At 40.1% G+C, this 15,981-nt stretch overlaps 1 protein-coding gene across 1 annotated transcript in view; it reads right to left on the reverse strand.

The window, feature by feature from the left end:
• Positions 1-4,135: 4,135 nt before the first annotated feature.
• Positions 4,136-15,981, reverse strand: part of IQCJ (IQ motif containing J) — a 219,707-nt gene continuing 207,861 nt past the window's right edge. The window contains exon 4 of the mRNA XM_032408349.1: positions 4,136-6,890. Within this exon, the coding sequence (XP_032264240.1) occupies positions 6,647-6,890 (244 nt within the window). The 3' untranslated portion in view covers positions 4,136-6,646. The remainder of the gene's footprint in view (positions 6,891-15,981) is intronic.

Here is a 15,981-nt window from a genome sequence, read left to right on the forward strand (position 1 = left end):
CCAACACTGTTACATTGTTAACTAGGCTTGTCCTTTTTATTTAAACTCTACCAGCCAGCTACTGTAACAGGTTTTACATGTGAAGTAACGTAATAATATTTGTATTTGCATAATACAGTTCTATATTAAAGGCCTGTAAAAAGGAGTGTAAAAATTTCATCGGAAGTTTTCAAAATGCATTGTTCAACTCCTATTCATTTTATTATTGAGCCACTTAGAAATTCCAGCTCTTGGAATTTTTCTTCAATAAGTACTAATTCTAGAACAGCATTTCCTGAAGTGTTCTATGGATTAATAGTCCAATAAGATGTGACTCTTATTGGGATTCATGGTCAAAGAAGTTTGGAAAACATGAAAAATAGTACTGCCCTCCCCCACAAATTCAAAATGTGTATTAGGTTAGGAAGGCTCTAAGAGGTCCTGATATAAATAATTTGGCTTATTTCACCCTTCCCCAATTAACATCCATCAATATCCAATGAAACTAAAATTCCAGGTACCACAATATGGGAAATTCTGCTCTGGAAGATATTTCAGCAGTCAGATTTTTATTAAAAATAATATCTAAAATCTTCTATACAACTAATCAATAAAATGTTATTATCTCCTATAAGTTACCAGTGCATCTGGGACAAGAATTGCCAACCATGACTGGGGAATTATGTAAATTCTGCAAGGGCAGAGGTTTGAGTGTATTTGGGTGATCATATCACCAGTGCTTGGCAAAGGCCAGCACACAGTAGTGTTGAATGAGTGAACAGATGATGCAGACCTAATCTAGGGATGTGAATAACTACCCCCTCCCCAGTGATGTCTTATTTACAAAAAGAAAGAAAGTCCCAAAGAGCCTTAGGCTAATGAGGTTCTAGAATAAAAGGAATACAATAGTAGATCTTACTCCAGGGCTACCACATCCAACTTCTCCTTGGATCCTAAAGCATCTTTCATACTCTCCCAATGAGTGAAATACTGATTTGTAATTCTGAAACTGGATTTTATAACAGAGGATGCACTTTGAGTCTCAACAAGGGGATTTGACACTCCAGCTCACCAGAGCTGCAGAATAAGGACAGCATCTACATGAGGACAAATGCTGAGACTGGACTTGAGGTAAAGTAGAAGGCAAACAAGTTCCTTCTCAACTCTGTTTATCAGAAGTGAGATGCTTAATGCCTAGGTTTTTGCATCTATACCTGAAGGTCAATAACTTTGAGACTGTGAAAGAGGATTGATATTAGTATGGTTGAGTGAGTCTGTTATCAAACAATGAATTGCAAATTTTGCATATCCTTCTGAACCCAGAAAATGATCAGTATTAGCAGTCCTCAAAAAAAAATTTTAATCCCCAAACTGAAACAACATACTTATTTTTAAACCTATTGAGAAAAATGTCCTCAAATCCTTAAGTTAAAAGGACCATTTGGAAAAAGAATCTGTAATATCAACCAATATTCAAAGATATAAAAAGGAGTGTTTTGGCATAAAGATACCAAATATTTTATATAAAAATATATTAATTCAAACTGTCATATATGGTTATATATTATATAATGTAATTTCTAAAACTTTGGGGAAAAATTTGTTCTCTAAGACTCTAGTTTGAAGAAAAGAGAATTACATCTACTTTTATGTAAATACCAAGAAGTCTTCTCTTTTTACATGTGATTACTACAGTCTCTGAACCAAAGTTTGGGATGAATAGACTGACAATTTGTGCTATTTGGGGGTCTGAGAAGCAGGATGGAAGATACAGTTTGGGTACTGAACATTAAAATTCATGGGACCTCAGCTTATAACAACAGCTGGGCATAATACTGTAACTTGTCCCTGACCTGGAAAATCTAGGTTATTAAATTATTAAGTAGCACAAGGCTTACTCTCTAAAATTTCACAGCTTTTAAGACTGCACTGGGAGAAGTCCCAGGAAATCTTCTTTGAGGGTCTGAGTCCCCCCTCCAAAACAAGTGTGACTTTGTAAGAAGCCTTTACCCTTTTAGTCCCAAGATTTTTCGTGATGTATTTAAAGCCTGGAAGTTGTAAATCTCAAAATGGGCAATAAAACTTGAGGGTAATAAAGCAGTCTGAATGTAGGTGTACATGTCGTGTTTGGCAGACAGAAGCAGTACTGGCTTTTGGTAGCATATTGGGAAGGTGTGGTGGGTCACCTGGCTGCCTGTTGCTAACTATCCAGTAACTCTTGCTAAAAGCTAGGGCAACCCAAGCAGCCCCAACCATATGAGAGCTCCATGGACTTCTCTCCAGGACAACTGAAGTAATGGGGTCTTTAGCTGGCCCAGACCACTGATCTTTGAACCTGCTCAGAACTGTAATTCTTCCTGACCAGTTGTGAAGTAAGGCCTTGTGGCTGGAGTTGTGCAGCTGTTGGAAGGGTGCTTTTGCATTGACCTGCCTGAGAGGTGAGGCCACATAATCCTGTTTACCCCAACATGCTGCAGATCCCCCCATTTCTTTTTTTCCCAAATCTGAAGGGAGCAGAGTGACCTAAGATTGCTTTTACTATGCATATGGGTATGGTCTCTCAAAAGAGGCCTAGTCATTGAGAAGCAAAAATACTTTCACCTGTTTTTACCTTTGGACCTTGAAAATTAGTCTTTAAAAGAAGCAACACTAAAATAAATACTTGATGTATTACTTTGTAATGTACAGCCCCAATCTCAGAACATACATATATATATTCTGGATATATATATTCTAAGACACGATTTGGTTCTCATGGATTCATGAATCAGAAGCAGGCAGTGTGCCCCTCAATAGGAATAGAGTTAAAAATTCCACTTCTGCTCTTCACAAGCTTTGCAGAGTGTTTTGAACACATGGAGTATTTTCAAGAGCAGATACAGAATCCACTAACATTTATTGAGAGCCTTCAGGGTCCCACACTCTGTGCTACGTTTTACATATGTAGTGCCATTTAATCTTCACAGCAATATCAATCCATCTCTAAGGTGCGTGTTACTTCCAGTTTGCAGATGAAGAATGGTCTCTCAAGTGGTACATCTTAGACTCACAAAAATTGTGGCAGAACTACTATTAAGTCATGTCCTCTTACTAAACCAGGGCTTCATTCCATGAGCCACGGAGCCCCCTACAGGCCACACCATAATAATATGGGAACCCATGGGAATAAGTAGGCATGGCCAGGAAGATAGAACCAATTAGAGACAAATGGGATTGAAAAAGTCTCCAGACAATCCAAAGATTTTTCTGAATTTATCTGAAGGGTATGCTAATGATTTGTGAAAAGGGTACCAAGTCATTTAGAGTGTACCATTTTATAGTGATATTCTATTAGACAAATTACAGATTTTTCAGAGCTGGGAACTAAAAGAACAAGTACTTGGTCATATGAAATTGATTAATAAAAAATACACAAATCATTTTCCACTATTGTCCTCCATGCAATAACTAATATTTTTATGATAAAAAAGTTCTTTTTTCTCACTTTGATACCCACAAGCTCCATGTCACAATAACTTGCTACTCAAAATTGCTATTTCTAAAATAAATTTTTCTGTTACCTCATGATACATTGTGGTATAAGGACAGTTAATATGCAAATTGCTAACATAATTTCATATATATCTTCCCTCCTGTTGCTCTTTAATTTGGCACTGAGCAGCTGAGGTCTGAAGTTTTAATCAAAGAGCATTGAACGAGGCAATTTATAAAATCAAATGAGGATTCTTTTTTCAATTATTTCATTCACTGTTTATACCTACTAAATTGTGAAACAGTCTTAGAAATGCATTGATGCATGGATTATTTCTTCCTCTGCTTGACTATGTCTAAATGCAGGCTTATTTTCAAGTGGTACAATATAGTAGAATAGTGAAGCATGATGGCTCCAGCTCAATGAGTAACTCAAGGCAAGTTAGTTATCTCTTTAGGTCTCATTTTCATCATCTGTAAAATGGAGATAATAATATACCTCTTACATATGGTCAGTGAGAGGATTTAGTGAAATAATCCACGGAAAGCCATTAGCAAGATGCCTGTCACATAACAAGTACTCAGCTCTTATTAAGATAATGATTATGAGATCTCATACTGAAACATTACTGTTCTTATATATTTTAGAGCACGAATATTCTTTATTAACCATTGGGACCTCAATGAACTATATTAACCATTATGCTTAGCCAAAAGAGAGCAAAAGCATGCAAGAGCATCATTCTCAGCTCAGCACAGGGACTTAGCCAAGGTGGGCCAGGGCTCATCCTTATCCCCTCCATAAACTTGAGGTCTATTTGTCAGAGAGTAGTAACACTAAGTCTTCCTATTTGGAACTCCCTGAGAATATGTATGAACCCAGTGGGTCTGGTAGGCTGATCAAAGTAGAGCAGAGTCATTTTCCTTTCATGGGGCTGTGACCACCAAAAGATGTAAGAATGAATCTTCTGAAAGAGGTCCCAAACAAAGTGATGATCATGGGAAATAGAACAACCTTAACTAGATATACCAGCTCCAAACAACAAAGCATAAGGTTTTTAAAAATTATGAATTGGATATTTTACCCGCCTGACAAACTAGAGACTTGGGGATGTTCCAGCAACTTATATTATCATATTTTATTTTACATATTTAGTGTCATGCTACTGCCACCATCAATGCCAAAGTTGTTGTTATAATTAATAACCTCTACTAGATTTCTGGGCAGGGTCTGCTTGCTTTCTGAAGCTAATTCCAATAATGTTTTTTGAAAATGTTTTGACTCTCACTGTTTATAGGCAATCAAGAATGAGCCAGACTTCCACACAATGAAGAGTTATCCTGGTCCCATGAGCACAGAGATAAGGCATGATGATACAGTGGTGGAGCAGGATGCCACTCCCAACTCATTCTGAGACACCTTATAGGAAACCAAATTGCTGCGGACATTTGAGAGAGGAGGTCTGTTCTACTAAGAAACATCAGGGGACCTGGAGCCCAGGCTAAATTAAATAAGGTAGAACTGTTAGCAAAACTGTGCAAAAGGTATTGCACATCACATTTATATGATGACCCATGGGGGAAGAACGTGCATTTATGCACAAAAATACTTAAGGTGCTAGAATCTAAGTGGTATGGCAAGGTAAATATAAAACAAAGATAGATTATTCCGGAATTTCAATACAGTCAAAAGGTTAACCACCCTAAAGCAACACTAAAACCATCCTATGTCACTGGACACAGCAATGGTTGATACTGTCAGGAATTGGGGCCATGAGAAAATACAAAGGCAGTAAATCCAAACTTTTAACTCATGGGCGGAATGATTTCTGATACTCAGTTTCCATCATTCAAATAAAATATTCAGTCACTTAATTTCTATTAAATTAATTCTATTGTCATTCACGGCAAAGGCATCCTAAACACTTAATTTTCATATTATTTTTGACTTGCAAATCATGAGATAAATACACACTTAAGCAACAGACCTTTTCCAATATGGCTCATCAGCACCCTCTAGTGATCATAAGGCCAGTTCAGACAAGTCATTTCCCCCGCAAAAAAATTGTTTTAAAAAGGCACACAGATTCACTGAGTATTCAATTTCTGCTGTTTGCTAAAAATAGATCTTCTGCCACTGTTATTTGCTCTCAAGTTACTGCTCTCTCTTTAGAATCCATAACAGATAAAACTGTTTATTAAAGAACATGCAATGCAATCATCTGAAAACATGTCAAAGCAACCTTTGTTTGATCCCAATGTGAATACATTATTTTGGCTGCTGGGGAGCCCTTTAACCACTGAATAAACATGATTACAAAGGAGTCAAGAAACATGTTTTTTTGAAAATAATAACACTTGTATAGTTACTTCATTTCTCTTCCTAACTTCTTTCTGTGTATTCCAGTGACTATCATACATGATCACAATGGCCATATTCACAACACTCTGTATTACAGTTACCCGATCACTTATTTCCTACCACATTTGGTATATGTTTGTTTTTGTTGTTGTTGTTTTTTAAATAAAGACTTTCAGCAGATGTTCCCATTCCTTCACTGTGTACCAGGGTTCTTAAACAGGCGGCCTCTGGGATAATTGTGATCTGCAGGCATGGTCTAGTTGCATTTTAAATTTTCTTACTAGTTGCCAACACTTAAAAATCTGAATTTCTGGCATCCCTTAAGAGAAGAAACAACATTTGGCCGTGTCTGTCTGTCCAGCATCCCTGCATAGCAACATATCTGGGATGCAAGTGGGGCTACCCCTTTAGGTAAGGCCTGTATTCTTCAGTAGCCAGTCACAGCTCAGCCCACATCAGCCACAACGGTTTCTTACCTGGCCCCTGTAGGCATTTGAGTTGCAACTCCTGAGTTTGTGACCCCTTTGAAGTGTTCCTGTAAAAGTTCTCTTTATAATCCTGTAACCAAACTAATCTTCTATCATATTAGCACAACAAAACTCTAACAGAGGCACAGACTAAAGGGAACACACTGTTATAAAGAAAAGGAAAAGGATATTCTTAGTAATAGAGGAATGCAAACACACAAATGAGTGGTTTAGGTTGAGGTCAAATACAATCGATTCTCTCAGACTTGATGAAGTATACTTTATGCTTATGAATCATGTCTTCATTCTCAGATGACAAAACCCTCACCATGGGTTCAAATATAGCAAGTAAGCAATGTAGATACACCTAACAACAAACCACCTGCTCACATCTCAACATTTCCTTCTTGGAACCCAAGACCTGGTGATCAAATGACTGGCCCATCAGGCCATAAAAAGGAAACATGGCACTCACGGGTGTGCTGCTGTCTGAGAAGGTGTTCATGCTGACAGAGCTGCTCAGCTTCTCCGAGGACACAGAGGGTGGGGATGGGCTCCTCTTCTCCAGGGGGTCCTGCCTCTGCAGGTACTCACGCCAGGCTCTCTGAATGCTGGAAAAACAAAACAAAACAGCACGTGCACTGTCACTACCTGGCCACAGCCCACAGACTCAGAAAAGCACAAGGAGTCTGAAGAAATTGGCTTTGGAGACAGGGAAAATGTAGCACATAGAATGTGACACAGGAAATCAGAAGACCTGTACCGGTTCTCTATTTTACTGATTTGACAGTCACAGACTAAGCCAAATCATCTTAGTCAGAAAAAGTCATCAAAGTGAAACTGGCTTGCACATGTAAATGTACTTTGATTTATGGGAGGTAAAATCTTTCAATTTCTCATCCTATATTTCAAATGAAAATAATAAATAGGTTGACATATCACTTATTCATGCACTAATATAGCCTTGTTGAGGGACTCTTCTGAGCCAAGGTCAGCCTTAGGTGCTGGACAGTGACTGCAACGCAGCTCTAGAGGGTGCCATATGCACAGACCTCAAGGCCAAGAAAATCCCATGATGCTATATAGTGTAGTCTACTTGGCCAAACGCAGTGGCCCTGCTCTGGGGACAAGACAGTCAAGAGCCCTGTGGTCATGAATTTTTACATACTGTGGAAGGAAATGGGTAATATATGATAAGTAAATAAAGGAATGGACAGAGAGGACAGAATATCTGAAAGTTATATGAACTATTCAAAAAACTAAAATAACACATTAGATTAGGTGACTATTTGAAATTTTACCCAAGGAAGCTTTTTTATTTCCTGTGATTAGTATCAAAACAAAGTCATCTGCTTCAAATAATAGAAAGCTCTTCTTTGTGAAAGCTAAGTGATTTTTTTCCACCTGGACTGGTTTCTAATCTTTGAGATTAACGTCTAGTTTTTCACAGTGATCAGTGAACCTGGAAATTAACCAAACATGAAGACCAATTTTTAAGAATCAGCCTTTTAAAATAGTTTTAAATAGTTGCATTAATTCCATTACTATCTCTTCTAGACTCCTGGAAGTATCTGATCTTCTATAATTCTTCCCACACACAATTAAGGCAATTAAAGTTGTTTCTCTATAAACAAACTGATTTATTTTCACTTGGCTAGAATGGTTCAAAGACGATTAATTCTCAGTAGTCAGAGGATAGAAAGGCCACAAAAATGCTACCATGTTACTAAATTTATACGTGTCCCCTAATTTATTAAGGCTCTGAATTATAATGCTCAAGGTAAAGTCCAAAAGCTGCAGTTAAACAATACCTTTGGGTAAGAGGCCAATTTCCCCTGAAGCTATGAAACATAAGCTTCAGGGGCCCTTACAGGCCAGGAGTTTCTTCTAAGATCCTATGAGCGGCTCTTCATGGTTTGTATAAAATTGCAAAAGTAGATATCTTCTAGGGTTTTTTTTAAGAGGGCTCCAAATTACATATACACTTCAGACCCTATTAAGGCAGGATATGGCCCTGCTTTGGATTATATGTGGTTACTTTTTTATTATACAAGGCTTGCTCCAAAATATATCCTTATTTATTTACTTTTATTTGGTTTAAAGATTTTAAACGGAATCTCAAAGAAGGTTCTGTAAGAGTTTGTTGGTCCTGTTGCTTCTTCAGGGACCCATTTTATTAGGGAGTAGCAAACTTTTGGAAACTGTCAATAATTTCTACATCATCTGAAGTGCTTAGGGTCTTCCAGAGTCCTGCTAACAAGTTCTGCCACTGGAGGGCACCTAAAGGCTGTAAACCTGCCCATCAAGGGCTTAAAAAAAAGTGACATTGTAAAGGCTATTTAAAAAATATAAAACAGTAACAAGGCATGGAATACCCACACGTTTATATTGAGGTGTTCCTCTCTCTCTCTCTCTCTCTTGCTTGCTCATAGTCTTGATTATTCAGAAAATATAGAAAGAAAATGTAGTAGCCGTTTCAGAGTTTACATTTTAGTTTATTGAACACCAGGGGGCAGTGTGACACCTTTAAAGAACCAAACAAATAATGCCAGGCAATACTGGAGTGAGATCAGCAAAGGTGAATTTTCACTTAAAGCATCCCCTTCCCCTTCCTGGTTCTTTGGTGCCTGGAAAGTGACTTATCAGTTTTCTTAAGTCAGAGATTAAGAAGGCAACATTCCTTTCTTCCAGGTGGGTGGATATCCTCTTTTAGTTGACAGAGAATGCGACAAAATTAAATACCTTTAAAATGTGTATTAAAATCACCTATAAGCCTCCTCCCTCCTTAATACAAAAGCTATTTTAATTTTTGAATACTTACCTTACTATCCTTGTCCACATATATGGAAACAATTTTACTTAGTTGAAAGCATATTATACTATATTTTATTCTTTTTTAACTCAGAAGTTAAAAATGAGAGGCCAGTCACTTCACTATTATCTAAATTGCTACATTGGATATTTTTTAAACGGTGGAATCATGCTATTAGTACTTTCTGAATCATAGGAAACTATTTACATCACACACTGCTTACTCCCATTTGACCACTTTGTAGATTAAATTGTTCTATAATTAGCTCTCTGAATACAATCTCCAAATGCTATTTTACCGAAAGAGGGAATTAAAACAAAATGTAGAAGCACCTCATCCCTCAGTCATGGAAAATCACTTTTCAGCCTTCTTATCCCAGCTGTACCACAATTCCTACTCACAAGTCTCCTTTAAGGCTGCAGGGTAAGTCCTGAACACCAACTACCTTGACATTTTTATTTCTAAAACTAAGCCTTGCTATCAATACAATTCTTTAAAGCCTGGTTGCAGTAAAGGAACACATTGTGTGTGTTCCTACATTTTGAATTATAAATATAGAGGCTTATTTCAAAGTAGGTGAGAAATACATTTTTCAATAATTTTTTTGCTTGTGCAGCTCCTGTTTGTCTTCCAAGTCAGGATGGTGTCGTCGCCTGCCTCTGCCATCTCTCTATACATCCCCATTTGTTTCCAAGTGCCAGTGGCTCCCTCCTGCACTCACAGCCACCTGGGAACTTACAGCTGGTGCAGTCCTGGTTGTCACTGGCTGTCCTTACCTACAAGGTATCCTTGCCTAGAAGACAGAGCTCTGTGAGCTGTGATGCTTAGAGGAGGTTCCAGGGAGTCCTGGTGCTTTAAGTAGCCTTGAAGGATGGAGGGGATTTAGATTGATAAGAAGGAGGAGGAAAGGCCTTTGGGCAAAGCCTTGGAGGTGAGGGTACCAGGCAGAAGGCAGGAGGTTCCCAGAGGAAAGTGGTAGGGCATGAGGCTGTGAAGACTGGAGAAGCATCCCAGATGTCTCCGAGGGTGAGGCTGGGGGCAGACTGGGCAGTACCTGCCCCTTGGGAGGAGGAACCCCATCTTGGCACAGTTGACTGTTGCCAGATCTTACTACTTACCAAGAACAGTCAGAAATCTGGTTTTTATTTGAAAGTTACTAGTTTTTAAATGTTACCAAATAATTTTTACAACTTCAAAATACATTATTACCCAAGTAGGCTAAATTTGGGGATGGGAAAAAAGGACACCATCAAAGAAGACAGAAGTCTCAGTATCTTGGGAGGTAACATCTAATTACATATAGCTCTTTTTATGTGTATTCTCCCATTCAATCCTTACCACAAGTGGAATGTGAGGAAGGCACTATTACCATCATAATGGTAGTTTTTGCCTGCCCAACATTAATTTTTCTTTCATTTTGTTCCAGCACTCACCTTTCACTGGGGACCCACCAATCCATGGCCACAATGTTGGGAGAGCCCACACGAGAATGAAGTTATAATATCCTGAGCAGAGCTTACAGAAGAAGGAGGACAGAGATGTCTGATGATGCTTGACTACCTGGGTCTATATATGCTTGAAGCACATTAGCCCCTGGATGTTTCTGTTAGGTGATCCAATATAATCTCTTTTTAATACATAAGTTAGTTTGAGTTGAGTTTCTTTTACTCACAACCAGGAGTCCTCGACAAGTTTCAGGAAACAAGATGGGAGCTAACTGACAGACCCGACATTTGGACCAGATCCCCTGTCTTTCCATTACATTGTGCTCCCCCCTCATGGTTCAGCAAAAGGCAGAAAGGGAGAAGAAATCAAGGTGATGGATTTGGCGTGTCACATACTGACTTTGAGTAGATAAATAGAACCCCTATTTGTTTAAGCCTGTTTAATTTTCTATGTGTGACTAAAAGCTACCCTAACAGATAAGCCATGTTTTCATTATTTGGTGTCTGCCTCAACCCTGTATCCTGTCACAAACCTGCCCAAAGGCCAGCGAAGGGCCACTGCATGCAACAGGCAGGTTTTCCGCAGAATTTGCCTGTATCTCTAAGCCTGCTTCCACTCCATTCCAGTTTCTGCCTAGTTTGTAACTCCTGACTTCATTTGATTGTTGGTACTTCCTAAGCATCATGGACTTATGCCCTTCTGGATCTTTCTGCAGGTTCCTTCACCAACACCTATGACCACCTTGATGGTCAGGAACTCCCAAATCCCTCACAGATGGAATTTGGGCAACTTGGGCCTTTTCTCTAGAACACTCTTCTTTCTGAAGATTGAGAAAGCACTTTAGAAATAAGGCACACAGAAGCTACTTAGTCTATGGAAGAGACCAGTGGCTCTCTGAGATATTAACCATGCAAAAAGAGTGTCAGATTAGGCTAATCCAGGTAACTCTTTTCCAAGAAGTCTTCTTCCTCCACTAGACTGTGAATCCCTTGAGGGCAGTGTCCATCATATTGCCACAGTTCTAGAAATATGGTTAGTAGGTGATCAACAAATATATTCTCCTAATATTGTAGTCCAGAAATAACTCAATAAATCCTCAAAGAAGAAAAAGTTTTACCTCATGAGGAAGTGTGCTTAGAAACTAAACGTGTTTATTATATTCCTCAGCTCTGTGACCTCTGTTTGGAACTTTCTTATATTTTCCATCTCTTTACTGAAGTTCTCACTGTGCTCATCCATTCTCCTCCCAAGTTCAGTGAGTACTTTTATGAGCATTAAATTCTTTATTATATAAATTACTTATCTCTGTTTCATTAAGGTTTTCTTTTTTGTTGGTTTTGTTTTGTTTCCTGAAGCTTTATCTTGTTCTTTCATTTGGAACATGTTCCTCTGTTTCTTCATTTTGCTTGATACTCCCTACTGGTTTCTATGTGTGAGATGAAACAGCCACCTCTCTGAGTCTTAAATGGCTGGCCTTGTGCAGCAGGTGAACCCTGCCCTAGCAGCTGGCTGTCTCTCAACCTTTGTGACATCCAAACAGCCCATTTTATTTCTAATAGCTCCCAGTAGCGGAAGGTGTGCCAAGACCCCTAAGTGTCCTAAGGGGGAGGCTCATAATCAGAACCTAAATTCAGGCTGATTGGAAGCCAAGCCCTCAGGCAGCAGCTTTTAAAGTATGTAAATATATACATTCCTGTGGGGCTACAGTTGTAAACTCTGTTGGCTTCCAGAGCCAGGTGATCTGGAGATGTCCCCTGGGTGGCTATAGCAAAATTTGGGGTTCTAGACAAGTGTATTACCTCCTTTCTGGGAGATTTGGGTGAGCTGCAGTGAGGTGTAGAGAGAGCACAAAGATGGCATCCCCAGGCCTATATTCCCTGGGAGCATCTCTGTAGCCTATAGATGTGTGCCAAATCTGAAGCCTGCCCCTAAGGCCCACGCTCCAGGTCAAGCAAATAGACCTCTTTCACAGAGAGGCTAAGGGTGTGTTTCATCTGCTGTCTATTCAGGGCCCTAGGGCGGTAGGCTGCCAAGAATTGTCTTTCCAGCTGTTACAGTCCCACAGGACCCAGGAATGCGAGCCCCCTGGCCACCAGGGCCAAGCGACCAAGAGGTTTCCCCCGGTCAGCCGCAAAACCCAGGGCACCAGATGTAAAGGCCGGGACACCAGACATGTATAAGAGCTCCCTTCCAAGACACGTTAGGGCTCCGGAGTGTGGCAGAGGGACAGTTCAAGGACAGTGCCTGCCCTCTGAGGACTTAGAAAAGGTTGACAGGCAGTCCTTCAATGTGTGTTTAATTAAAAGTCTGCCCTTTAGGTTGCAGCTATGATGATAAGCTAATAGGCCTCTTTCACATCAATACTGAGCTCCTGGGTCTGTTGCCTCTTGCTGTGCCCCTGGGGCGGTAGCTGTTTAAGACTCTTCCTCTGTTGGTTACAGTCCTATGGGGACGGCTAGTGCCACCAGAGCCAGGCGGTATAGAGACATCCCCTGGCAGCAGCAGCAAAAATCAGGGCCCCAAACAAAACTATTAGCTCCTTTCTCTAAGATTCCAGTGAGCTGGAGCAAGGCAGAGGGACAGCACAAAGATGGCATCCACTGGCCTCCATTCCCTGAGACCCGCTCTGTAGGCTCCCAGATATGTTTAAAACCAGAAGCCTGTCACTCAGGCCAAAGCCCCTGGACCAGCAAATAGACCTCTTTCTCAGAAAGGTGGATGTGTGTTTCAGTCTGCTGTCTATGCAGTGCCCTGGGAGTGGTGGTCTGCCAAGAACTATCTCTAATTGCCATAGTCCCGTGGGATACAGGACCTCTTTCTCAGAGAGGGAGAAGAGGGAGAGGGAGAAAGAAAAGAGAGAGAAAAAAAGTCAAGAAATAAAAAGAAAAAATTTAAAAAGATGGTGCCCACTAGCTTTAGCAAGGCAGAGAGCAGGAAGATGGCTCCCACCATTCTCTGACCCGAGAGAAAATCCCAGCACGCCTCTGGCTCTCAGACCCATACTTCAAAATTAGGAGACCAGTCTTTTTCACATAAAGTCTGGGCACTTTTCAAAGGGCTACTTCTGCATGGGGTCCTGGGACAGGTGAGTCTGCACACAGGCCCTTTAAGAGCCCTGCCTCAGGTGGCCATAGCCCTGCAGGTCTCATGGGCATTGGAACCCCTCTGATCTTCGAAGCCAAATGTTTTGCAGGCTTGTTTTTCAGGTGCCGGTCTTAGTATTTGGGGTGCCTGATGTACAGTACAATCCTTCATTCCTCAGAAGGAACTTCTGTATTTTGAGTTCCCTCCTGACTCTGAGTCACTGTACTGGGGTTGGGGTTTACTGAAAGATTATGTCCCAGCCTTTCCTACCTGTTTTGATGTGGTTTCCCTCTCGTTTGCCCGATATAAAGGGGTTGCTCTGCCAGTTTTCAGGTTTGTTTTTTTTCCCAAGGGATATTGTTCCATATGTAGCTGTAAATTCAGTATGTCTGTGGGAGGAGGTGAATTCAGGATCTCCTGCATTAGCCATCTTGAACTGAACTCCCCAGAAACTAAGTGTGTTTACAGAGATACAAGTTTTGCTCAGTTTACTTCTCATTAGTTGTGCTCTTTGGGCAGAATACTAACATTACTGGCCTACATTGTGCTTACCCACAAAATAGTAATAACAATAACCTCTGTGCAATTCTTGTAAGGAATCTAAGTCAGCCTCAAACCTGTGCTAATCATATACATTGATATGATATGCTGGGTTCCTAAGGATCCTTAAGGGCAATATTTTATTAGCCCAATTTGGCATAAAAACATGATTGGAAACAGTATAACTCCATGGAAAAGATACATTAGGTCATTTTTTTTTTAATTTTCTCATTGAAAGCTCATTACAATCCTTTTTGACATGGTTAGTGTTATCATTTTACAGAGGAATGCAACTGTGGCCCAGATAGGTAAGCAGTGTTCCCAAGGTCACACAGTGGGTAAAGAGCAGAGCTGGGATTTCTCCTATTTGCTCTAACTCCAAGGTCTATGCTCTCAACCATTCTTCCCTCATGTCTTCTTTAAATTAAACTTTTGACCAAAGTTGATAGGCATTACTCTCAAACAAATGACATTTAACAAGGCTTTATCAAGAAATATCTTTGAAATTCTTCTGGGAATTGTCTTTTTCTTCCAGTGTAGACACTGTCTACACTGTCTGTCTGTCTGTGTATGTGTGTCTCTCTCTCTTTTATAGAATCTAAATGTTGTTTCATCACTAGATCATCAAATACATTAATAAAAAATGAGAGAAATTGGATACATTTAACAAGCAGATGTTCAAAAGATGACTTGTAGTCAATAGATGCCTATGTTGTCCATAACAAAATAAATATTTTGCTAAAACAACAGGAGAGGGATTGCACACAGTTAATGAACAACTGTTAAGTGATGGTTTGTATTCAGAAGATGCGTTTTAGATCTTACTACAACATATAACATGTGACCCCCCCCATGTGAAGGGTAGCAGTTTTATGGGATTTGGAGAGTCTGTTTCCTTCCTTTCAGTCAGGCCGCTGTGCTAGAGCCTGTGTTCCTTTGATGTGTGCCTTCATCCCCAGGCCCTCATTCCAGCCTTGCCTCTTAAGAATACATTTGTCTTTAGTCTTAGAGTTGCGTTGAGAGCCTTTACTGTGGTGCTTTCACTATTACTTTTGCTTTCACTAAATTTTCTGACTTGAGAGGCTTGCCTTTGCTTGATCTTCAGAAAACCTGCCTTTCACCTCCCCCAAATGACTTTTTATTAATAGCTGTGCAACCTTGATTGCTTCTTCCCTTTTGACACAGTCCTTTAATCCTTCAAGTCTAAAACTCAAAATTACCCGTTAACGGTTGCATTCATGAACCAGGTAATGTACCCTTCCTGACATTTCCTCTAAATTCCACCCCCACACTCACATGTGTTCTTTCCCTGCAGGTCTCTACTTCTTTCCACTGATACTTTGCACTCCACATAGAGGTTGAGGCTTTCTTATCAAATTGTTTTCTTTTTAGTTGGCCTGAGTGTGAGGAAACAACTAAGAGTCTTTCCTGCCCCATCCAACCCTGACCTCAAGTTCTCACTAGTGCAGGTATATGATGGAGGCGGCCCACACTTGAGAACAGTTCTCATCTTCCTTATTGTCTTTTATGTTCACAGATTGGCCTGCCAAGGTGCATCCCACCTCAGGGCTTGCAGAGGTTGGACTGTCCAGAAAAACCTTCATTGGAACCTACTAACCCTCTCCTCCTTGTCAGGGAAGGGAAAGGAAAGTTTCCAGGAAAGCAGATTTTATAGCATAGTAAATCCTCACTTCCCTCACTTCTCTCGATGTTCAGCAGGTTCCCACCAACAAAAGCCAGAAGACCCTGAAAGGAAGCCTGTGAAGTCTGACAGTGACTCTGGAACCTGGGACAAAGCCCCATCTTTCATAGCCAGTGCT

The sequence above is a fragment of the Phoca vitulina genome, unplaced genomic scaffold (genome assembly GCF_004348235.1).
Source record: "Phoca vitulina isolate PV1807 unplaced genomic scaffold, GSC_HSeal_1.0 scaffold10, whole genome shotgun sequence".
NCBI lineage: Eukaryota > Metazoa > Chordata > Mammalia > Carnivora > Phocidae > Phoca > Phoca vitulina.